This window comes from Portunus trituberculatus, chromosome 25 (genome assembly GCF_017591435.1).
Source record: "Portunus trituberculatus isolate SZX2019 chromosome 25, ASM1759143v1, whole genome shotgun sequence".
NCBI classification, from domain to species: Eukaryota; Metazoa; Arthropoda; class Malacostraca; order Decapoda; family Portunidae; genus Portunus; species Portunus trituberculatus.
This window is the reverse complement of record NC_059279.1, coordinates 17,692,983-17,716,940: the sequence shown is the minus strand read 5'-3', so window position 1 is coordinate 17,716,940 and position 23,958 is coordinate 17,692,983. Positions and strand designations below refer to the sequence as shown.

Below are 23,958 nucleotides of genomic sequence, written 5' to 3'. Positions count from 1 at the left end.
AACCTTTCAATAGCCACAAAATGTATTAGATAATTGTTCTCTGAGTATTTCTCCTCATCAAACTATCACTAGAAACCCTTGAACACCCTCATTACTTCGAACAAATAGTAATAAAAGCCCAGACACATTTGAAAAACCACAATAACTTTCACCACACCGAAACCTGTTGAAAAGATGGGCAGAATTCTTTCCTAACTATCGCTACAATCAGAAAAGCAGCCTTGAAAGCCGATACCTTCCTCCACTACAGCCTGTTAAAAGTGTTTGTCAAGATAAGGCTCCGAAACGCTTCAGAATGTGGCCACTAAGATAACGCAGACAATTAAAACGGATGTATGATATTATGTGCCATGATAAAAAGATGAGGGTCGAATTAAAGTATTTGTGAGTAGGAAAATTAACTGTAGTAGATGTGACTGAGCGGAAGAATATGTGATGAGAGAGAGAGAGAGAGAGAGAGAGAGAGAGAGAGAGAGAGAGAGAGATTGTGAAGACGATCATAGCCTCATAGCATATAGTAATAATAACATTGATAAATTGATAATAGTAATAATAATAATAATAATAATAATAATAATAATAATAATAATAATAATAATAATAGACATGAAGAAGAAGAAGAAGAAGACGAAGACAAAGAAGAAGAAGAAGAAGAAGAAACAGGAGAAGAGGAAAGAAGATTAAAAAGAAGTAAAAGAAAATGAGGCAGAGGAAGAAGTCGATATCTAGGTGGAGAACTTCTGAACTTCTCTCTTCTCCTCCTCCTCCTCCTCCTCCCATGGACTCATTAACCTTTCTACACATCTCAGGGTCAGATAGACAGACAGACAGACAGACGGACGGACGGATAAACAGACAGTGAGATAAATAGACGGATAGACAGAAAAATATTAAATAGAGAGTACGAATACCATGAGAAAGGGAAAAAATGAGAGAGAGAGAGAGAGAGAGAGAGAGAGAGAGAGGGGGAGGCATGAATGATAATAAGGCGGTAAATGATATAGAGAAGGTAACAAAACTGCCAAGACAATAGTTTATATGGTCGGCAAAACAAGGACAAAGGGTGACATTACACATAATGAGTGTAAATAAACAAATTATAGGGGAAGTTGCCAGTTGGTGCCTTTTCCGAGCGCCTTTTCCACGCCTTGATCCAGACACCGCTCACTCTCAAGGCAGACATGTTTTTATACAATTTTATATCCCCAACCTGAACCTCAAACAAACTTCACAACTCCATCAATACACTTCAAGTTTAAATCGAAAATAGATCAACGTGACGAGTATGAAGTAAATGGTGCAGGAATGCGTTTAATTAAGATAAAAATTTGGTGTTATCGTATCTAGCAACTTTTTTGAGTGATCATGCTCACCCGCATTCTTAAATTGTATTCCTCCGCGCTCTTACTCTATTCCTCCTTGTGATATGCCAAGATTAATACATTATTGTCAACCTGGGAACGATACAAGTTTAATGAGTAAAAGACATTCCTCGGTCACAAGTTAATAAGGAAATTTGATAAAGCATCCTTCTTAGCTGGTATTCCTCCGCGCTCATCTCACATATTTCCCTCATGACTTACGGGGAATCACACATCGTACATCATTGGAAAAGTTATGAAAAATAGAGTTTAATGAATACAAAATATTAGTAGGTAACACACAAGCAGAAAACTCGTATATAAACAGATAAATACCGGGGAACTACTTGTCATTCATACTAAAAATTAAAGGAAAACAACATGCCATGAATAACACACCATTAAAACAATAAAAATAAGACCAAAACAAATCAGTATGAAAGATTATCGAATTACACTCATATAAGAAAGCTGGATGTAAACATGTCACCCGGGGAACTACTTGGCCGCCAAAACTCACATTTTCCTTTACAACACCAAGCAAGCGATACAGAAATAAAAACCTGGTAAAAAATGCAATAAAATGAGTATAAGGGAACAGTGGGATAGTGAGGGATAAGAAAAATGAATGTAAACAAGGGAACCTGGGAACTACTTTACGGGAGCGGGCGAGCGGTGGAAACTGGTGGAAAGTGAAAATGGTGGTGGTGGAGACAGGTCACACTCGCCCTCTCCTCTACAACTAGGCGCTCATGGCCGTGTGTGGGTGTCCGCGGGTGTGCTGAGTGGACATGGAGTGAAGTGCGTGTGTCGGGGAAGCCTTAGCGTAGTGTTAATGCAAGATGGGTAACTGTTTTAGTAGCAGTAGTGGCGGTAATAAGGATGCCTCCAATGAGACCCGAGTCATCACACAGCCCAGTAATCTTTTCCCGGAGCAAGTAAGTATGCCGTGCCCTCAGCTCTCGTGTCTTCTGTTGCGCTGAAGGGACAGTACCGTGGTCAGCTTCCCTTGAGAATTTAAACCATAGATCACGTAAATATGTATTGGAAACTACATACACACACAAAAAAACGTACATCCCCGCCCATAAAATCTACAAATTCCTTTCTTTCCCATTAATTAAAGTCTAGAAAACAGTGATGCATTCCTACATACACAATAGAAACGCAAGACTACGGTATATGTTACGAAAAATATATAAAAAATAACTGACCTTTTCTATCGCCCTCTAATGTGCACTTGACATCTCGCATTGTTTACTAGGGCGTGCCTGACCTTGTTTACCTAGTGCTGGGTCAGTGTGGGTCACGTGGGCGATGGTCGGAGTGATCAGGTGTGTTGATTGGGTAACAGGTCGAAGCATTCCACTTGTTCCTTGTGGTTTGTTTACGTTCCTGCCCCGAGGCGGTGAGCAGGAATGGCTGACTGGGCGATTATTTCCGGGACCTGTCATCGGATTGTGCCCGTATTGAGAAACGCCTCGCTTGCTCACCACAGCTATTTTCAAGGGCCACAGAGATGATTATTGTGGTTTATAAGAGTTTCTCCAGTTAATAATGTAGAAATCTTGTCACTGCCTTTAGAACCATAAAAGCACACACACTCACAAAAAAATGTAAATTTAAATTAAACCTTTTGAAATGGTGGAGGTGAACCATATAAGTGTTTCAGAATACGAGTTTGGCAGGTCCATATTCTGAAACACTTCCACGCCACACCTTTACTATTTTCAAAGGGCTCTAGTTGAAGTGACATGTTTTTAAGGATGTTTCTATAATTCTAGTGACATGTTAACACCTTTTCTGCATTATCAACAGGAAAAATAATCTTCAGAACTTGGCTAATTGTCTCTGTGGTCTTTGAAAATGGTTGCAATGAGAGAGGGAAGCTTTTCTGAATATATATAGCTCTGGGTTTGATGTGTGGCGAGCGTCTGATTGTGTAAAGGATTGGAGGAAATTCACCGTTAATCATCAATACCTATTCATACGTGTGTTTTGTAAAGGTTTTTTAATACAATGTCTAGTTTTTACACCTGTCACTGAAGTGGTTGTGTTGTGGTACTAGTTTCATCTAGGTTGAAGTGATTTTGCTGTGAAAGTCATCATACCTATTAGAAATGTATGGAAATATGTCAGAATAAGGTAATTTAGTCTTGAAAAGGATGCTGTCTTATGAAAAATTGAGTCCTTTGTTAATTGTACCATTGTTACGCTGACAAATTAATTGAGAACACTTAGGAGTACAATTAGATGTACTATGGTGTGTGTGTGTGTGTGTGTGTGTGTGTGTGTGTGTGTGTGTGTGTGTGTGTGTGTACCTAGTTGTACTGTACAGGGTTTAAGCAGGGCTCAGTGTCCTGTCTCCATTTCTCCACTTATCTAACTTTTCTTTGAAGTGATGCACATTATGTGCTGTAACAACTTCATCACTCAATGCATTCCACTTTTCCACCATTGTGTGTGTGTGTGTGTGTGTGTGTGTGTGTGGACAACCCTTTCACACAAATATGCAGCAATTTATAATACAAGAGGCAATATATGAAGTCTTTACAAACATCAAAACACAACAAAAAGTATAGAAAATAATATGTATAGCAATCTAACCAATACAATGCTTAGAGGTGAGTGTAGAACAATAAAAGACACCTCAGAGTCACTGATGAAGAAAACATGTAACAAATACCAGAGAATTAATTAAGAAACCACAAAAAAACTTATAGAAAGACAAGAATTTTCAATGAGATCCTATTAGAATATCACAGTAAGAAGACAAGACCTTCTAGAAATTGAAGCACAGAAAGGATTCCCCTGTGTCTTTACTTCACCCCTTTAAGTTGCCCTTTAGTGTGTGCAGGGGAGGCAGTGGTGGGGAGAAATATGGCCGGGAACATTCCACTGGTAGAAATTGATGGACATTTCCCTGGTGGTTAAAGTTTGATGGAAGGGTGGCAGGGTAGAGGAAAGTGTCTAAATGTGGATGGGAAGGTGTTGTAATATTTGGTGGAAGGGTTGGCAGGGTGAAGAATACTGTGAATCTTGGTGGAAGGGTGGCAGGGTGGAGAATATTTAATATTGTCAGTGTGGATGTGGAAGGGTTGTAATGTTGGTGGAAGGGTGGCAGGGTAGAGAAAAGTGTCTGAATGTGCATGTGAAGGGGTTGCAATATTTGGAAGGGTGACAAGGTGGAAAATATTGTCAGTGTGGATGTGGAAAGCTTGTAATGTTGGTGGAAGGGTGGAGAATACTGTCTGAATGTGGATGTGAAAGAGTTGCAATATTTAGTGGAAGGGTGACAGGGTGGAAAATATTGTCAGTGTGGATGTGGAAGGGTTGTAATGTTGGTGGAAGGGTGGAAGAATACTGTGTGAATGTGGATGTGGAGGGGGTTTTAATATTTGGTGGAAGGGTTGGCAAGGTGGAGAATATTGTCAGAGTAGAAAGGATAAAAAGCTGCAATAAAATGTACCATTATGTTAGAATATTGTCAGTGTGATTAGAAAGGAGAAAAAGCTGCAATAGACCATTATGTTCTTATTGCATTAAAAAGTCTAACTAGACAGAAGAATGCATTTAAACCAAGGATATCATAGTTTATCGTAAAATATGAGCATTATGAACTGAAATACTTACAAAAATGCTTCTTAGACTATGAAAGAATGCATTTAAACCAAAGATTTCACAGTTCATCCTAAAATATGAGCATTATGAGCTAAAATACTTACAAAAATGCCTCTTAGACCATGGAAGAATGCATTTAAACCAAAGATTTCATTGTTTATCCTAAAATATGAGCATTATGAGCTGATATACTTAAAAAAATGCCTCTTAGACTATGGAAGAATGCATTTAAACCCAGAATACTATAGTTCAACTCATTTATCAGCAGTATTCAAGAAGTGTAGAGAATTCACATATATAAGACTGAGATACATTAGAAAATTGCATACAAACACAGATTATATTTTAAACTTAGAATATTATAGTTTATCCTGATTTATGGGTAGTATTCATGAAATATATTGAATTTTATTTACAAACTGAGACACTTTAAGAAATTGCATATTAGAATACAGAAGAATGCATTGAAACCAAGAATGTACAGAATTTAGACTTAAAAACTGGAATATGTGCAGAAGTTACCTATCAAACAACAGAAGGATGCATTTTAAACCAAGAATATGTGAAATTTAGCCTTAAAAACTGGAATATATGGAGAAGTTACCTATCAAAGAACAGAGGAATGCATTTTAAACTAAAAATATATGGAATTTAGACTTACAAACTGAAACATGAAGACTACCTATTAAACTCGAGTGATGCATTTTAAACTTAGAATTAACTTCATATCCTAATTGTATTAATATAACCCTTTCAGTACTGGGACACATTTTTCTATGAGTTTTGGGTGTGATTAAGTAATTTTATTTACATTAGGAAGGGTCTGTGGAAGTTAAAAGAATAATGGCTGGAGTCTTCACTATTTTAATCTCCACAGAAGTTATTGAAGCTGTATAAAATCACCAAACAGTAACCACAATGAATATGGAAACATGTCATGGTTGGGTTGAGTTGCATTAGGTTAGGTTAGGTAAAGTATGGTTAGATTAGATTAAATTAGGTAAAGCATGGTTAGGTTGGGGTTGGGTTGGGTTGGGTTTGGTTCGGTTCAGTGAAGTAAGAGCAGTTTTTCAAGGAGTACAGTACACATCTCATTTGTAAGTTGTGTTTGGGGGAGTTGGCGGGTGGGTGTAAGGGGATGTGAAAGTGTGGAATCTGGCAGGGTGTGGAAGTGTGGAATCTGGTGTGTGTGTTAAATATTCCCTTATCTGCTTGTCCCCTGATTAGATTAGCATTGGCAAAAGCACAAAGTTCGTGGAAAAGAGACAGAAAAGAGACGCATAACGGTGAATATTTTTGTCATAAAGATGCTTATCATGAGAGTCTGTTTTTATGGAGGAAGAAGAGGATTTTGTCATGTCGAGTTGTGCTTTGAAGAACCTGCAGTCCTGTACAGGTGGTTGTATTGAGGAAAATTAATAATATGTATGTGTAATATTTAAACACTTATTTTTAAACTCTGGAACTCCCTGTCTGTCTCTGTATTTCCGTCTTCCCACGACTTGACTTCTTTTAATCCCTTCAGTACTGTGATGCATTTTATTTACCTTGAGTTTGGGTGTGTTTATATAATTTTATTTACATTAGTAGGGTCTATGGAGGTCAGAAGACTAATGGCCAGAGCCTCCACTATTTCAACTCCCACACAAGTTTCTCAATCTGCATAAAATCACCAAATACTAAGCAGAATGAATATGAAAACATGTCCTGCTACTAAAAGGATTAAGAGAGACATTTCAAAACATTTGTTCCTTAATTTTGACTAAATCTTTACTATACTTTAAGGGAACCAGGATTTCAAGTAGGCCTTTTTATTAATAATTTGTTACCCTTGGCTGGTTTCTCTCCTGCATATAAAAGATAAAAAAAAAAAAAACAATGATCTTCATTTACTTCGCTTAATTTCATATCCTTTTTTTTATAACTGTCACATTAACACACTCATATTGCAACTTTTAGCCTAATTAGATCACTGCACTAAAGAGGATTGCTTTTATCATTAGTGTTATTGTGTCCGCTATAGAAAGTAATTCCAGCACGGCAGTCAGTGTTTGGTTAGAGGCTGCACTTGTGGGTTTGGTGGTAGAGTCTGTGTCTTAGGGAACTTTCTCCTCATAGTCACTGTTGCTTTTTGAAGTCAGGTGTGTGTGTGTGTGTGTGTGTGTGTGTGTCTGTCTGTCTGTGGTTGTCTTGCATTGAATCTCTCTTCTGTCTCCCTTGTTTGCATCTTTTTTACTTTGAGTTTCTCCTGTGCTTTACTCTTCTCTTCTCTTCACTCATTACTTGTACCCTTCTCTGTATCTGTATTTTTCTCTCTCTCTCTCTCTCTCTCTCTCTCTCTCTCTCTCTCTCTCTCTCTCTCTCTCTCTCTCTCTCTCTCTCTCTCTCTCTCTCTCTCTCTCTCTCTCTCTCTCTCTTTTTTTTTTTTTTATCTACCTTCCCTTATTTTATCTATTTGTTTACTTAATTATCTATCCACCTGTCTGTCTCTCCACTCTCACACTATATACATCCTTCACACTGACCCATCCTTATCTCCTTCCTCACATCTCCCTTTCCATATCTCTTGTCTATTCACACATCCTTATGCCTTCCTGTCTACCACCACCACCACCACTCAAAGGCATTGAAAGGTGGAATAGGATTGAGAGAGAGAGAGAGAGAGAGAGAGAGAGAGAGAGAGAGAGAGAGAGAGAGAGAGAGAGAGAGAGAGAGAGAGAGTGAGTTTGATAGATAGTTTATTGGTTACAGTGCATATAGGTTGTGAATATTAAAGATTTCACACATATATGCATCATCTATTCCTTAATGTACCTAGTTTCTTCTTAGATTAGGTTGTGTTAGGTAAAGCATGGTTAGGTTAGGTTGGTTTGGTTTGGTTGGGTTGAGTTAGGTTAGGTAAAGTATGATTAGTTTGGGTAAAAGCATGGTTAGGTTGAGTTGGGTTGGGTTAAGTTGGCTTAGGTTAGGTTAGGTAAAGCATGGATAAAAAAGAAAAAAAATAAGTTAGGTTTATTAGGTTAGGTTGGGTAAGGCATGGTTTTAAAAGGTTAGGTTAGGTAAAGCATAGTTAAAAAAAAAGTTAGGTTAGGTTAGGTTCAGTGCAGTATGGTTAGGTTTAGTTAGGTTAGGTTCAGTACAGTATGGTTAGGTTTGGTCAGGTTTAGTTAGGTTAGGTTCTGTACAGTATGGTTAGGCTTGGTTAGGTTCAGTGCAGTATGGTTAGTTTGGTTAGGTTAGGTTAGATCTTCCTTCCTTTCACTCTTGTATGGGTTATTTGTAGTGGCACTGTATGGTGTGTGTATGGCGGCCAGTGAGTGGTGAGTGTTACAAGACGTGGTGTATCTTTTTCACTCTACAATTAGTGTGACATTACATGATGTTAACCAAGACCAGCTGTGTGTGTGTGTGTGTGTGTGTGTGTGTGTGTGTGTGTGTGTGTGTGTTTACATTCATTAACATCCATTAGTAGATCTTATATGTATCATCTCTTCTAATCCATTCTAGGTATGTACAAGTTAAGGTTAGGTTAAGTTAGATTTAGTTTACATATTGGAAAGTTATGTATATGTATGTGTGTATGTACGTGGCTGTTAGTTGGTGTACATAGTTGTGTGTCTGGTGTGTACATGTGTGTGTGTGCGTGCGTGTGTCCACCAGGCTCTTTAATCCACTTTAAGGCTGGTTAATCTGACAGTGTAGGGATTAACAGGCATGGGTGGTGGTGGTGGTGACGGTGGTGTGAGGGAAGGGGTTGGATTTAAAGGGGTGAAATGAAAGGCCGGCTAACATAAAGAGCTGTATTTTCACTCCTACCATTAAACCAGACTTGGCATCTTATCTCTTCCTGTCCTATCCTTCCTGTCCATGTATCTGGTGTGCTACTGATGGCATTAAGTAAAGGAGTGATATAGCTACTACTCTGAAAAGCTCTACTATTCTAATTACCCTTATTTATTTCATCTTAGTGTGTGTGTGTGTGTGTGTGTGTGTGTGTGTGTGTGTGTGTGTGTGTGTTTGTCTGTCTGTCTGTGTATTTGTGTGGGTTTACAAAATCGCCAACATCATGAAAAGCTCTGTTACTCAAAAAACACTTTATTTATTTCATCTAAGTAGTTATAAAGTTCTCTGAGTTACTGGATAGGTTTATTGTTTTGCTGAAATAATGTGTGTATTTTCAGTTGATTCCCAGTTAAGTAGGTAGAAAAATATTAAATAGCTACTAGTATGTTATTTTTAAAACCGATTGATTTTGAACTATGAGAAAAAGGTGAAGTAGTGTTGGAATATAGAAAGAGAAATGTTTATGGTTTCAGTCAGTTCCCAGTGAAGTAGGTAGAAAAATATTAAGTAGCAGTGTTATTTTAAAAAAGCTGATTGATTTTGAACTATGAAAAAAAAAAGATGCAGTGAAGGAATATATATATAGAGAGAAAGAGAAATGTGTATGGTTTCAGTCAATTCCCAGTGAAGTAGGTAGAAAATATTAAGTAGCGATGTTATTTTAAAGCTGATTGATTTTGAACTATGGAGAAAAGGTGATGTAACTAGTGAAGAAATATAGAGAGAGAAAGAAATGTGTGTGTTTTCAATTGATTCCCAGTTCAGTAGGTAGAAAAGTATTAATTAGCTGTGTTATTTTAAAGCTAAATTGATGTTGAACTATGGGAAAAAGATAAACTAGTAGAGGAATATATAGAGAGGAGGAGAAATGTGTGTGTTTTCAGTCAATCCTGGGCAAAGTAGGTACAAAAAATATAAAGCACCTAGTCTATGTATTATTAAATTATTTCATGTTGAACTTCGTAAAAAAATGTTTGTAATTTTCCTGTGAATATAAAAAGGGAAGCGGTGAAAATAATGGACCCTTTATTTTTATTTGTGTGTTGCCCTTGGTCAGCTTTCCCCTCTTACATAAAAAAAAAAAAAAAATGGATAATAAGTAAATAAAACTATACTCGTCACTCTGTCCTCCAACACTATTCTGATACCTCACCCCATACCCAGTGAACATTTCCCTATAGAGCTTCAGCAGTAAGTATGTGCAGAAAAGGTGATGTAAGTGCAGTAGCTGGGGAGTTAAAGGGCAGGTGTATACCCAAAGCGTGTGGGTGGAGGCTGCTGTCAGCTTACTGGGGCTTAACACACACACACACACACACACACCACACACACACAGTAGGGTTATTTCTCTGCTAATTATTATCATTGTTTATTCATTATTTTCTTAATTTATTTGAAGATTGTGTCCAGAGTAACAAAGAATTGAAAAGTCTTATTTATTTATTTATTTATTTATTTATCTTTTATGTAGTAGGTTAATTTGTGCTCTGTATTATAATGCTTAAAAATTCCTACATTCTTTTGAAATATTTGTTCTTAGTGGCAGTTCATTGTGTAAATAGTTAAGACTTTGGATAATACAGTTTTCATGTGTTATTATGCTTTAAAACACCCACACCCTTTCAGATATTTGTTCTTGGTGTTGGTTCATTGTGCAAATTATTAAGGCTTTAGGTGATAGTCTTCATGTGTTATAATGCTTTTAAAACACCCACACCTTTTCAGATATTTGTTCTTGGTGTTAGTTCATTGTCTAAATAATTAAGGCTTTATTTGATATAGTTTTCATGTGTCTCATTGTGTAGATTATAAATTTTTTGAGTGATACAGTCTTCATGGCCTCTCTTTAGGTATGTGTGTTGAGGAGGGGATAGGAAAGGATGGGGCAGTTATGCAATGATGGGACTTACTGGTTTATGTGAAGGTCAGACATCATGGCTTTTTGTCAGGGATGAGTTAGAGTATGTTAGATGAAGTGAGGTTAGGTTACGGTAGTGTGGGATTTAGGTTAGATTAGGTTCAAAAGTTAGGTTAGATTAGGTAATAACTGTTAGATTAGGTACAAAAGTTAGGTTACATTAGGTATTAGTTGTTAGATTAGGTACGAAAGTTAGGTTAGGTAATAGTTTTTAGATTAGGTTCAAAAGTTAGGTTAGGTAAAAACTGTTAGAGGAGGTACAAAAGTTAGGTTAGGTTAGATTTTTTGTGGAGTTGGGTTAAGTTAGGTTATGTTTGTGTGAAGTTAGGTTAGGTAAAAACAGTTAGATTATGTCTAAAGTTAGGTTGAGTTTGATTAGTGTAAATAAAAAGTTAGTAGGTTAGTGTGAAGGTAAGATTAGGTTAGGTTAGGTGGAAAGAGGCTAGGTTACATTAGTAGTATGAAATTAGGTTGGCTTAAACTAGTGAAGTTGAAGTGGGTTAAGTTAAATTAAGATTAGTTTAGGTAGTCACTTCATGTTGTTCTTAAATTCATAGACTTCAACATTACAAAAAAGAAAAGAAAAATATGCATAATAACTTAAAAATTAAAATCACACACACACACACACACACACACACACACACACACACACACACACACACACACACACACACACACACATACACACAAAGAAAAGAAAAAATCATGGCTAGTAACACATATAACTTGAAAAAAAATCAAATAAAATAAAAAGTAACACAAAACTGCTATATGAAAAACTGGGTCTGAGTAACAGTTATGGTGAAGAAAGTAGTGAGTTAGTCATGCATTTAAGTGTCATAACTATTGCTGCTCACCACCACCACAGGAAATAGCAGTGTCATCATTCCTCTAAGGGTACAAAGGTCATGTCTTCCTGTGTGTGCCTCATGTCTGGATCTCTTGCTCTCCCTCACACTCACCCTCTCACTTTACTCTCCTCTCACACTCATACACTCATAAGATGAACTCATATGACCACTCTTAACTCCTCTCATTCAGGTACTAAATTCTTGTTAATTCTCTCTCCCATGCACTCAATTCTTGGTCTTCCTTCACACTCATGCACTCTAGCTTTCCCTTCATACTTATGCACTCAAGTCTTCTTTTTTTTGCTCTCCATTATTGCACTTAAATCTTCTTGTTCTCCCTCACATACACTCAACTTTCCCTACCACTCATACACTCCATGTTAACTTTCTGTACATACTCATACTCGGAAGTCTCTCTCTCTCTCTCTCTCTCTCTCTCTCTCTCTCTCTCTCTCTCTCTCTCTCTCTCTCTCTCTCTCTCTCTCTCTCTCTCTCTCTCTCTCTCTCTCTCTCTCTCTCTCTCTCTCTCTCTCTCTCTCTCTCTCTCTCTCTCTCTCTCTTACACTCATGCTTGGTTTACTTAGGTTGGTTTTGGGTGAGGTGAAGTTAGGTTAGGTGAAAAGCTAACTATATAAATATTCCTCCAATCATAGTAAGAAAACCCCCCAAAAAATGAACTAACACACCTTAAGCTGTAAAAAAATGCACTTGATTTTATCTAGACCAAAAGAAACAAGCCTTATTAAACACCATAAACTGTAAAAAATTGCACCTCTTATCTATACCAAGAGAAACAAGCCCCACTAATCCAAGCACCCACATTGCAGGTTCCTTCCCAGCCGATAACCATCCCCCAGAACAATGACCCGGCCGGGGCAACACGTGGGTCGGCAGATAACCAGGGACTCAGTGGCCGTCCTGTCAATGGCCTCAGTCCGCTGCCGTCCCTTCCTGACTCGGAGGGAACAGCATCCACGTCAAAAATATTCGTGGCTCTCTATGACTACGATGCCAGGACAGACGAGGACCTGAGCTTCCGCAAGGGGGAGCACCTGGAGATCCTGAATGACACGCAAGGGGACTGGTGGTTTGCGCGCTCCAAGGCAACCAAGCAGGAAGGCTACATCCCCTCCAACTATGTGGCCAAGCTCAAGAGTATAGAAGCTGAGCCGTGAGTAAAAAATATTGATAAATGGTGTAGCTTGTGTTACTATTTGTATAGGTAAAAAAAGTGAGGGATAATGATGGTGAATGTATGCTCAAACAGTCTTCATGCAGAATAGTATAGAAGCTGAGCCGTGAGTGAAGAATGTTGATAAATGGTGTAGCTCCTGTTACTATTTGTATAGGTAGAAAAAAAGTAAAGAATAATGGTGAAAAACTGCTTATATATGCTCAAACTGTATTGCTTAGTTGAAGAGTATAGAAACCAAGCCATGAGTAAAGAATGATAAATAGTTTAGCTCCTGTTACTCTTTGTGTGAGTAAAAAAAATAAAGAATAATGATTACTACTTTGATTAGCACAGTGTTGAGGGTTTTAACATAACAGGTGGTACGTACTTTGAAAGGAGGAAGATGGTAGAGGAGTGACTTTATATTAGCAGTGTTGATTTGCTATTTAAGTGATGATGTTATTACTTTGACACTGTGTTCAGGTTTTTAACACAAGAGGTGGTACTTTGGGAGGAGGAAGAAGGTAGAGGAGTGACTTTATATTAGCAGTGTTGATGTGCCTCTTAAGCGATGGTATTATCATTAGTTAGATTGGCACAGTGTTGAGGAGGTTTTTAACTCTACATTGGAAGGAGGAAGCGGATGGAGGAGTGACTATATTCGCTGTGTTGATTTGCTATTTAAGTGATGATGTTATTGTTACTTTGGCACAGTGTTGAGGAGGTTTTTAATGCTACATTGGAAGGAGCAAGCGGATGGAGGAGTGACTATATTCACTGTGTTGATTAGCCTCTTAAGGGATGGTATTATTATTACTCTTATTGGCACAGTGTTGACGACATTTTCAACACTACAGATGGTACTTTGGGAGGATCAAGAGGATAGAGGCGGAGAAGAAGCTGTTGTTGCCGGAGAACGAGCACGGAGCGTTCTTGATACGAGACTCGGAAAGCAGAAGAAATGACTACTCTCTCTCGGGTGAGTTGCTGCGAGTCACTTCACTGTTGTTTCACTGTTCACCACTTTATATTGTCTGTCACTTTTTTGAGTCACTTCATCCTACATACACTTCCTTGTATTCCTCCCTCCATCTCTCCTTCACCACAAATAAATATCCTTCCATCCTTCACTTTTCTCCCCTTATTGTGATGGATTCCTATTTTTCGTTTCCTTTCATGTCGTCCTCCGTCCATCTGTCCATTTTTCCATCCATCAATTCATATATCCCTGGTTTTTTCCCACAGTAATCCTCACGTTAGTGATTTGTTCACTTGTACTTTCATTCTGTCGCTAATCCTCTACCGTCCATCCTTTCATCCTTCCATTAGTCACTTGATCTCGGTCAAACTTCCTCACTTCATGTATATTTCCGTTCATCCTTCATTTTCTTTTCCAGTAAACCTCTGTAGTCAGTCATTCATTCACTTGTACTTTCATCCTTTCTGTTTTATGTAAGAGGGAAAACTGGCTAAGGGCAAAAAAAGAAAGGAAAAGAAAAAAAAAGGCCCATTGAGTTGCCGGGCCCTAAACGAGTTGAATAGAAATATAGTCGTAAGGGAACTCTGAGGATGGTATAGGGGTCGTCTGATAGTAATCCTGTGTACTATCCATCCTTTCATCCTTCCAGTCTTCCCCCCTTCATATAAATTTTCTTACATTCTTAATTTTTTCTCCAATAAATCTCAGTAGTCAATCAATTGAACTTCTTAACTTGCCATATTTTAAGTTAGTCTCCTTTTGATGTGCATCTTTTAGTTTTTTTTATTTATTTATTTATTTTTTTATTTATTTATTTTTTTCCCCGCCGTGTATTTTTAGCACGGTATGAACTCACTGCCAAAAAAGAATTTCATGTATTTCTCTGTCTCAATGTGACAATAAGTTAACCTATCTTATTTTTGCCCATATTCAGAAACAACTTCTCTCTCATCTCAACAGTTTTCCAAGGCCACAAAGACAACTAGCAAGGTTTTCAAGACAGTTTCTCCTTAAAACAAACTATCAGTCTTGCTAGTCCACCAAAACCATAAAGATACCCTTAGAAACGCATATCTTTAACTAGAACCCTTGGAAAGTAGTGATGGTGAGAGAGCTAAGCATTTCTAAATCCAAACCTTTATCTTATTCACTTATACTTTCATCCTGCTATTAATCCCTGTATCACCACCCTTCTATTCACAGTCCGAGATGGTGATACAGTCAAACACTACCGAATTCGCCAGCTGGATGACGGTGGGTTCTTCATTGCTCGCCGCACCACTTTCCGAACACTACAGGACTTGGTGGAGCACTACAGTAATGACGCTGATGGCCTCTGTGTCAATCTCAGGAAACCGTGCATACAGGTGAGTGTTTCCTGCAGTGTGAGGTTCATGGGGGTGTTGAGGTGTCTTCCCTGGGGCTTGGTGTGTGTATGAGGGGTGTCTTGAAGGTTCTAGGGTGATGTGGGTGTTTTCTGGGGCTTGGTGTGTGTTGAGGTTGGTGTTTCTGGAGAGTGGAAGTGAGTGTTTTTTATTGGTTGCTGTGTGGTGTGTGTTTTTTGGGGTGTTAGAGGAGTGACTGGCTGTGTTTTGGTTATGGTGTGGACTGTGTGGTGTGGGTGATGTTCGTGTGTGTGTGTGTGTGTGTTTACATGGGTGTGTGGAGAGAGAGAGAGAGATGATATTGTAAGGGAAGAAAGCTGCTGTAGTGGAATTGTGAATGATAGAAGCTGTAGTATTATTAGTTGTAGCAGCAGTAGTAATAGTAGAAATTGTAGTTGTAGTTGTAGCGAGAGGAAGTGAAGCAAACATTCAACACAACACAACACAACACAAGTAACCTGTGATACAAGCAGCAGGTGTGTGTGTGTGTGTGTGTGTGTGTGTGTGTGTGTGTGTGTGTGTGTGTGTGTGTGTGTGTGTGTGTGTCTGTGTGGCAAGATGAGGTGGTGAGCTTCCCTGTTGTAGCCAAGACCAACTAATCTTACATCTCAGCTGGCTTGCACTAGCTGGCAACACAACAAACAGTGAAACAGTGATCCTTTGAAGGAAATCTGGTAGCACTGTGTAACAAGCTAGCTGAGGAGGAGGACAGAAATAGTGTTAAGAGTCCATGATTGGTTAAGGTAGTGGAGCATTCTTTTTTTGTTCATGCTTACTTCTGTATGAATTACTTTGTATGTATAAAGGTTTCTTGTAGATTCTATTGCATAGTAGTTTGAATTTTGGTTATTGTAATATTGATCACAAGATTTGGCTATAAATCTTACATATTTTTTATCTTACAAATTACTATGAATTGATTGACTGAAGCTTTCATAGGTTAGCTCAACTTATTTCTGTATTGTTATATTTTTAATTTTCCCTGCATGGAATTATTAATTTTGAGCCTTTTCATTTCTTTTGGAAAGAAGGAGCATTGACATTGAAGTAATTCATGATAAATGTAATTACTTAACCTTCTCCATCAGCCAGTGTAGTGCTTGTGGAGTGAAGGAGTAGCTTAATGGTGGAGGGGATGCTGATGCAGGTATTTTGTGGATTTCTAAATGGTTTTCCTTTCTTTCAAATTACTCTCCTCTCACCACCGGGGAACAAGGCTGTAAGTTGATGGGTGAATTCTGTAGTTGACTGACTGCATGATATATATTGTGGATGATGATGATGATGGTGATGATGATAATGGTAATGACGTGCATTTCTTAGCTCTCCTAACACTACTACTTAGCCGGACAGAAGCAGGAATGAGCCGCATGGCACTGGGCCTCAGAGCCTCAGTACTTCTGTCTGTTGTACTCAGAGCTTTGTGACTGTCTTGTAGAGCTTCCTGTCCATAGACTCACTGTACTGGGAGGAAAAGTACAAAGTAACCCATCCAGAATTACTGTGTTTGTGCTGCTGCTGCTGCTGCTGCTGCTGCTACTACTACTGGTGGTGGTGCTGGTGTTACTGGTGTGATGGGCAGCACAGTAACTGCATTAGTAGCAGGGAAGGTCATGAAGGAGTTTGTGGAGATGTGTGCACTGTTCTTAGCTGCTGCTCTACACACACCTTGGATCTGTTCTATACTTACTGCATGGCATTGCTGTGGTGTTGGGTTGTAGATTGGTTGGCCTTGGTACTACTACTACTACTACTACTACCTCTTCTAGCCTCTACTTTAATTCTACCTCTATTACTACTATTACTTGAGCAAGCTATCATTTTGCAACTGGAAGGACTGCTGTTGTTGCTGCTGCGCTGCTGCTGCCATCCCGTGTTGCTAGATGGGTTGTGTGAGAGAGAGAGAGAGAGAGAGAGTGAGAGAGTTTCTCAAGACAGTGGAACAAATTTTTTGGACAAATGCTCGCCATGCAGAACACTTGCGTGATGAAGTGTTGACTGATGATTCCTTTCCTTTCAATGCATTTTGGCTGATGGTTTATTTAGTATCCGTATTGAAATGCTGTGTGTGTGTGTGTGTGTGTGTGTGTGTGTGTGTGTGTGTGTGTGTGTGTGTGTGTGTGTGTGTGTGTGTGTGTGTGACATAGTTTAACGAGGCACAGTTGATGCTCACTCACTGGATGTAAGACAATAGACAAGATGTACACAGCAGCCCATTGCTAACTGTATTTACCTACAAAGTGATGAGTAGTTGCTTTACTAAGGCATGTTTTTAGATCCTAATGTTACACTTTACAATTAGTGGTAAAGTGCACTTTTAACATTATTTGTGAAGTGATGAGGTGAAGCCAACACATGCTAGTACAGTAAGACTCTTGCCACCTGAGAGGAACACTCAGGAAGTCCCTGAGCATGAGGTGTGAAATGTGAAAGATTAACATGATCAAATCACACCTTAGTCACAAAGTAAGTGTTGCAACAGTAACAGAAGTATGACTGCTTGTGTTCAATCTTGTGATGTGGTTAGCTGATAAACTGATCAGTTGATTTTAAAAAGGGAAGTCACCACAACATTGCCATCACATGCCACACATGACTAAATTGTCAAAGGAGAAAGGAACAAGAAACTTATTCTACAAGCTACTTATATAAGAAAGTCTCTTTATTAAATTTTGTGATTGCTTTCAGCATGAATACATTCAGTGGCATAAGAAGTTTCTTCCTTGACTCAGCAGCAGTTATGATTGGCTCCATTTGTTTGGAAGCCATCATCATTTACTGAAGGAAACCTTGCTGTATTCATTTAAGAGATTGTTTGTGCCAACTCAACATACATGGACAGTAGATGTAATGGTGCAATTAATGCTATGTCCAAGCGACTTATGCTAGGCAAGATGTGACAGGCAACAGTCACATGTGGGAGGTCTTACTGTAGTGTGAGCATTGTGTTATGAGTCTTTAGCAGTGTTGGGAGTGATCTAAAGGCCAGCAACCACTGTCTGAATGGTTGGCTCAGCTGTTAATTTCTCATACACACTACTTACAGATTGAGAAACCAGTGACGGCCGGCCTGTCCCACAACACACGTGACCAGTGGGAGATCGACAGGTCATCTCTCAAGTTTGTGCGCAAGCTTGGCCATGGACAGTTTGGTGAAGTGTGGGAAGGCCTCTGGAACAACACCACGCCTGTTGCCATCAAGACACTCAAACCTGGTGAGTGAACACTTCCTGTGCACACTGGCCATTATTTAGAGGTTGGCCTTTGCTATTTTTTGAGAACAGGAAGTGCTGTCCAAGATATTTGTCTTTTTCTTTCTTTTTATTAGAATGAACTTATCCTCTCTAGGAACATCATAGAAACCTGGAATGTTGAACTGAGGATTCCAGTGAGAGGGAATGGTAGGGGATTGAACACATGGGAGGGTAGTCATGGTAACAGAAATACAACACAAATCCAACATGTTACTAGAGAGAGTGAGCCAGAGTAGCTTGAACCTAATTCTTGCTATTTGTGTGTAGGATGCAGATGAATTGAGCTTAACCCCTTCAGTACTGGGACATTCTTACCTTGAGATTTGTGTACGATTCGACTATTTTATTGACATTAGCAAGGGTTTGTGGAGATCAGAAGTTTCACTATTTTAATCCTCACATAAGTTTCTGAAGCTGTATAAAATCACCAAATAGTAAGCAGAATGAATAAAGAAACACGTCATGCTACTGAAGGGGTTAAACATTCACTCGTTAAAAAGTTAATCATAAATCTATCTATCAGTATGTATTGCAAGCTGAATCCTGACACATCCTTTGCATCTCCCCGCAGGCACTATGGACCCCAAGGACTTCCTGGCGGAGGCACAGATCATGAAGAAGCTCCGGCACTGCAAGTTGATACAGCTGTACGCCGTGTGCACGCTGGAGGAGCCCATCTACATCATCACCGAGCTCATGAAGAATGGATCACTCCTCGAATACTTGCAGGGTGGGTGTGACTGGCCCCTCAAATGTTATGGGGTGACTTTTTGTCCTTGGGTGTTAATAGTGAGTGTAGCATTGTCTTCTGGGTGGTGTAATGGGAAAGTATTTGTCTGTGGGTGTTGATAGCAGGTGTAGCAGTGTCCTGTCTGGGGTGTAATGGGAAGATATTTGTTCCAGGGGTGTTGGTAGTGGGTGTAGTAGTGTTTCTTGGGTGTTACTCTTATGGGAAGATATTTTGGTGTGTGGGTGTTGAGGGTGGGTGTAGTTGTCCTCAGTGGGTGTGTTTTGGGTGTTGAGGATTTGCAGTGCCTTGTGTGGGGTGTAAAATCACTTGAAATTTGTATGCCAGTAGATTGTTTGTATAATATATTAAAAAAGACTTGCTTGCATTCCCTGAAGTCCTTGTGATGGTTTAGACACAGCACCCTCTTCCCTTTGTTGTGTAGGTGAGTGAGAGAGGGCACAGCTCTGGGGTCTGGGAATGGAACCTCTCCTTGTATGTCTTGTAGGAAGTTGTTAGTTAGGGCTTTTGGTTTTCCTTTCATCATTTTTTGAGTTTTGTTGTAAGTGAAAAGTAAATTAGGGCCCCTTTTCATTTCTTTTTCTGTTAATTTTTTTTTGTTTTCCTTTTGCGCTCCTTTCTTGGATGTCACCTCGCATTTGCAGGAAAAGGCAAGTGTTGATAGAAAAAAAAAAAAAAAAAAAAATCATGCACGTTGAACTTATGTGTGAATTAACTGACCTTAACCAGATGTATGTGTGTGCGGATGTGTCATGTGTTTGTGTGTGTGTGTATGTGTGTATTGACCTGTCATTGCTTGTGTCTCAGGTAGTGTGCATGACGTGTACGTTTGTGCATGTGTGTGTGTGTGTTAACGAGCATCTTATAATCACAGGCAAGGGTCGAGGATTGAAACTGAACAACCTGATAGACATGGCGGCACAGATAGCGGCTGGCATGGCGTTCCTCGAGTCGCAGAACTACATCCATCGAGACTTGGCGGCGAGGAACGTTCTGGTCGGCGACAGCAACATCGTCAAAATTGCTGACTTTGGGTTGGCGCGTCTCATCAAGGTGGGAACTTGTGTGGTTGGCCTTGTTTGTTTGGTTTGTTTACCTTTCATTTGTTCCATTCAGTTTTTAAATTTGTTCTTTTTTGTTTACTTTCTTTTTGTGGGGTTTGGATTTGACCACTAAATACCTTACTAGTCAGTGTTGGGAGGAAGGAGGGAGTCTGTGGTGCTCGTTTTAAGTCCTTGTAGTGATTCATTCCCTACATTATCAGTCAGTTTTGTGTTGTGTTGTGTTGTGTTTATTTTTATTTTGGGAAAGTTGACATTCAGAGGATTCCATGATAATAACTCTGAGTGGTTTGAATAAAATGCTCTTTTAACTGTAACAGCTGTCTCCATTTTTCACTAAGGAGTCTATTGTAGGGTTTGATTAATCAGTTAGGAGATAAATACCTCTTATTGTCTCAGGTCACAGTAAAAAGACAGGCTGACTGTTTTCATAATTGTTTTGAAGTGTGAATGTCACTAAATAGCAGACCTACTTGTCACCAGAGTCTCTCAGTGTTCAAATGTCATAGGTTTATTGTCCTTTTATTTTGTAAGTTCATGCAGTAACCCACTATTCTTCTCTCTTATTCTTCTATCTTTTAAGAATAAGGTAAGAACAGTTTGTCTTTCCTTATATTCCTCGTTCCTCTGTTTTTTGTCCTGCCTTTTTCTCTATGTTGAGACACCACCTACTTACTACTACTTCCTTCTTCCCTGGAGGATGATAAGCACATAGACTATAAGTAAAAGAAAGTCCAGCAAACTTCATCACACAGTTGCCTTAGAGAAAGTTACCCTGTGAGAGATTACTGCTTCTCCTAATGTGCTAAAGCAATCCATAGTAATTAAATATCAAACCATAGCAGATGATACTCTAGTTACCACTCTGTATACTTTAGTCCTCACAGTTTGTATGACAAGTATTGTTTGATGAGCATGTAGAGGCTTGTGAACAGGACAGCTGAGACAGGTTCTGGACGCCACTTCTGCCTTGCTAGGGGTGGTGTTGCAGAAACTGTATCCTTCAGTGAAGAACATTTTACCTGCAGATTATTTTGCTTTGGTAAACGCCACTACCTCCTTTTGGTTTTCCATCGGGACTTTGGCACAGCATGAGGGTGTGTGCGTGTGTGTGTGTAATTGCAGTTTATTTGTTAACTATACACTTGAACTCTGTGTGTGCCACGTTTGTCTTTGTTGTCATACACGTTGGTGTTTTGAGAAGCCTTAATCGCACACTCTTCCTTGGACGGGCCACAAGAGGTGGCCCAGCAGTGTGGAAAATGCTCTCCCACCACTCAGTAACTATTGGTTACACCTTCATAGTGTAAAGTGGTAACTCCTTTGTGTGTTTCTTACACAAAACTTTCACTTGGTCTTATGGGTATTTTCAGCACTGCCATAAAATAAACTTCTGAAGTTGAAGATAGTATTGGGATAAATGCTTTTAAATTTGCACAGATGTAAACTATTAAACTGAACCTTCAAAGGGAAGATTAGTGGCTTTGAGAAAGCTTCACATTGGAGGGCTGAGTGTGTGTGTGTGTGTGTGTGCGTGTCTGATGAAATGTTTGAAGATTCATGCTCATAGTCTTGAATACATTGACCTGTCACTAAGACTATTTCAAAGGTCCTATGTGCAAAATCTTCACAAAAATAGTAATGAAAACACTCTTGAAAACTCGTTTACTTTCACTGGATATTGTTGCTAAAATTAGCCAAGATGAGACAAACATTAGAGAACATGTTCCCAAGAGTCACAAAATTTGTTTAAAGACCAGGGCTCAGACTGGCTTTCTCCTACATTTGCTTTGCTTTCGGTAGGCACTATGCCTTGATAGACTGACTGCCAGCCACATGACAGCCTGGAGCAGCGAGCACATACAAACTTATACAACGTGACACAGGGGAAGGCTAACACCTGACACTCTGAGTCTTCCTCTTACCTTTGATGCTCAGCAGTGGTGGAAATTGTCCTGTAAAAAAAAAAAAGCTTCATGCTTAAAGGGACTCAGATGTCCTGCCATTGAGTTACGGTGCTTGGTTGCTCCTCAGCTTGACTCTAAGGCATTGTCTCTGGTGTGAGGAGCAGACCAGTGGTGTGGTGTGGTACAGTGACTGTTTGTGGTAGCTGTGTACTGGTGAGAGAGTGATGGCAGCAGGTTGGTAAGTGTGAGGCCAGGATGCCTGAATCATTGTGTTAGTGTGCTAGGAATCACCAGCTCTCTTGTTGCACTGAGTAGATACAGTGAGAGGCAGATAGACCAGCAGTACGCAGCCCTTGGTCAGGGCAGCTGCACCGCCGCCTCACCAGTGTTGTGGCTGCAGCTCTATGGACGCTTGCAGTCTGGACCACCATTTCAAGTCAAAGTGAAGGTCTGAATTGCACTCATTGCCTTGCCCAGAAACTTTTTCTGGTTTACTTTGTCATTGTTTCTTTAATTTTCTGGTTTATCAGTAACAAATTTGCTGGTTTGTCATTTAAAATGATCATAAGTGGTGAACGAGTCCTCATACAAGCTCAAGTTTTGTTGCATTGGCACTGTACAAGGTGATCTCTGGGTGGTGGTGGTGGTGGTAGGGGGTGGGGGGAGGAGAGGCTGGCCCTGTCTACCTGCCCCTCCAGCTTGTGGTCTTGCTGGAGACCACTTGCTTTTGGCTTCTTTATTTACTTTATTGGCTATCATGAAGCAGCAGACTTGTTCCTTTCATGACCTGTAATGTTGCTATTCTTATATGGTGGGTAGGTTGTTGCTGCTAATCTTAACTCGTACCTCCTCTGTGTGTGTATGTGTGTGTGTGTGTGTGTCATACTTTAAGCCATTGATGTCTTATTATTATTATTATTATTATGCCATCAGTGGACTTTGAAGTGTTCTCATAAGTGTATCTTGACACCATGACACTCTGATGGTATTTTATCAGACATGTGAGCAGGTGATGGGAGTCAAGAGACCATGGTATTGTCCTGCTCTTAAGAATATTTATAAAAGATCAGAAAGTTGAAAAGTTTGGTCTTGTTCCCTGATTTTAGACATAGTCACTGTGGATGCATGTTATTAGCTGTCTTTATTCTTATAGACTTTATATTAACTTTCACTGTGGCAGATGCTTCCTCTGTCCTCAGTAGTTGCCTCACTTCAATGACCATCTCTTGGAAAGTCTTCACTAAGATTACATAAGAAAAGATATTAAGGAACATAAGGCTGTAGATAATTTGAGTCTGTATATATGTGTAGTTGACACACACACACACACACACACACACACACACACACACACACACACACACACACACACACACACACACACACACACACACACACATGACACAGAGTGGAGGTAGGAATACAAGGAAGATTTTCTATAAGTGAAAATACTTCCATGCGGCACAAACATGACACAATTATCCTTGCACTACATCCAAATTTTCTGTCACCAGGAGGATGAGTATGAGGCGCGAATTGGTGCTCGTTTCCCCATCAAGTGGACGGCCCCCGAGGCAGCCAACTACTCCAAGTTCTCCATCAAGAGTGACGTGTGGTCCTTTGGCATTCTGCTTACTGAACTCATCACCTATGGTCGCATACCTTACCCTGGTTAGTGGCCTTTCCTTTCCTTGCTGTGTGTGTGCTTGTCTAAGTCAGAGGATGATTTTATTACATCACAGAATATTCTTGTCTGGCCAGCATCCCTTGCAAAGCAGGGAGTTGGTGTGCAGCGTAGCACAATTATGTCTGCAAAGTTCCTTTACATCAGACGTTGATGATCTCAGTATTGA

At 39.5% G+C, this 23,958-nt stretch overlaps 1 protein-coding gene across 2 annotated transcripts in view; it reads left to right on the top strand.

Moving 5' to 3' along the window:
• Positions 1-2,041: 2,041 nt before the first annotated feature.
• The window catches only part of LOC123508977 (tyrosine-protein kinase Src42A-like), a 28,886-nt gene continuing 6,969 nt past the window's right edge, over positions 2,042-23,958 (top strand). The window contains exons 1-9 of one of the 2 annotated variants that reach the window (XM_045263061.1): positions 2,042-2,299; positions 12,425-12,768; positions 13,629-13,750; positions 14,954-15,117; positions 16,352-16,354; positions 18,182-18,350; positions 18,961-19,119; positions 20,012-20,190; positions 23,620-23,776. In XM_045263061.1, the coding sequence (XP_045118996.1) occupies positions 2,204-2,299; positions 12,425-12,768; positions 13,629-13,750; positions 14,954-15,117; positions 16,352-16,354; positions 18,182-18,350; positions 18,961-19,119; positions 20,012-20,190; positions 23,620-23,776 (1,393 nt within the window). In that variant the 5' untranslated portion in view covers positions 2,042-2,203. The remainder of the gene's footprint in view (positions 2,300-12,424; positions 12,769-13,628; positions 13,751-14,953; positions 15,118-16,351; positions 16,355-18,181; positions 18,351-18,960; positions 19,120-20,011; positions 20,191-23,619; positions 23,777-23,958) is intronic. The other variant, XM_045263062.1, reaches the window with a different exon arrangement.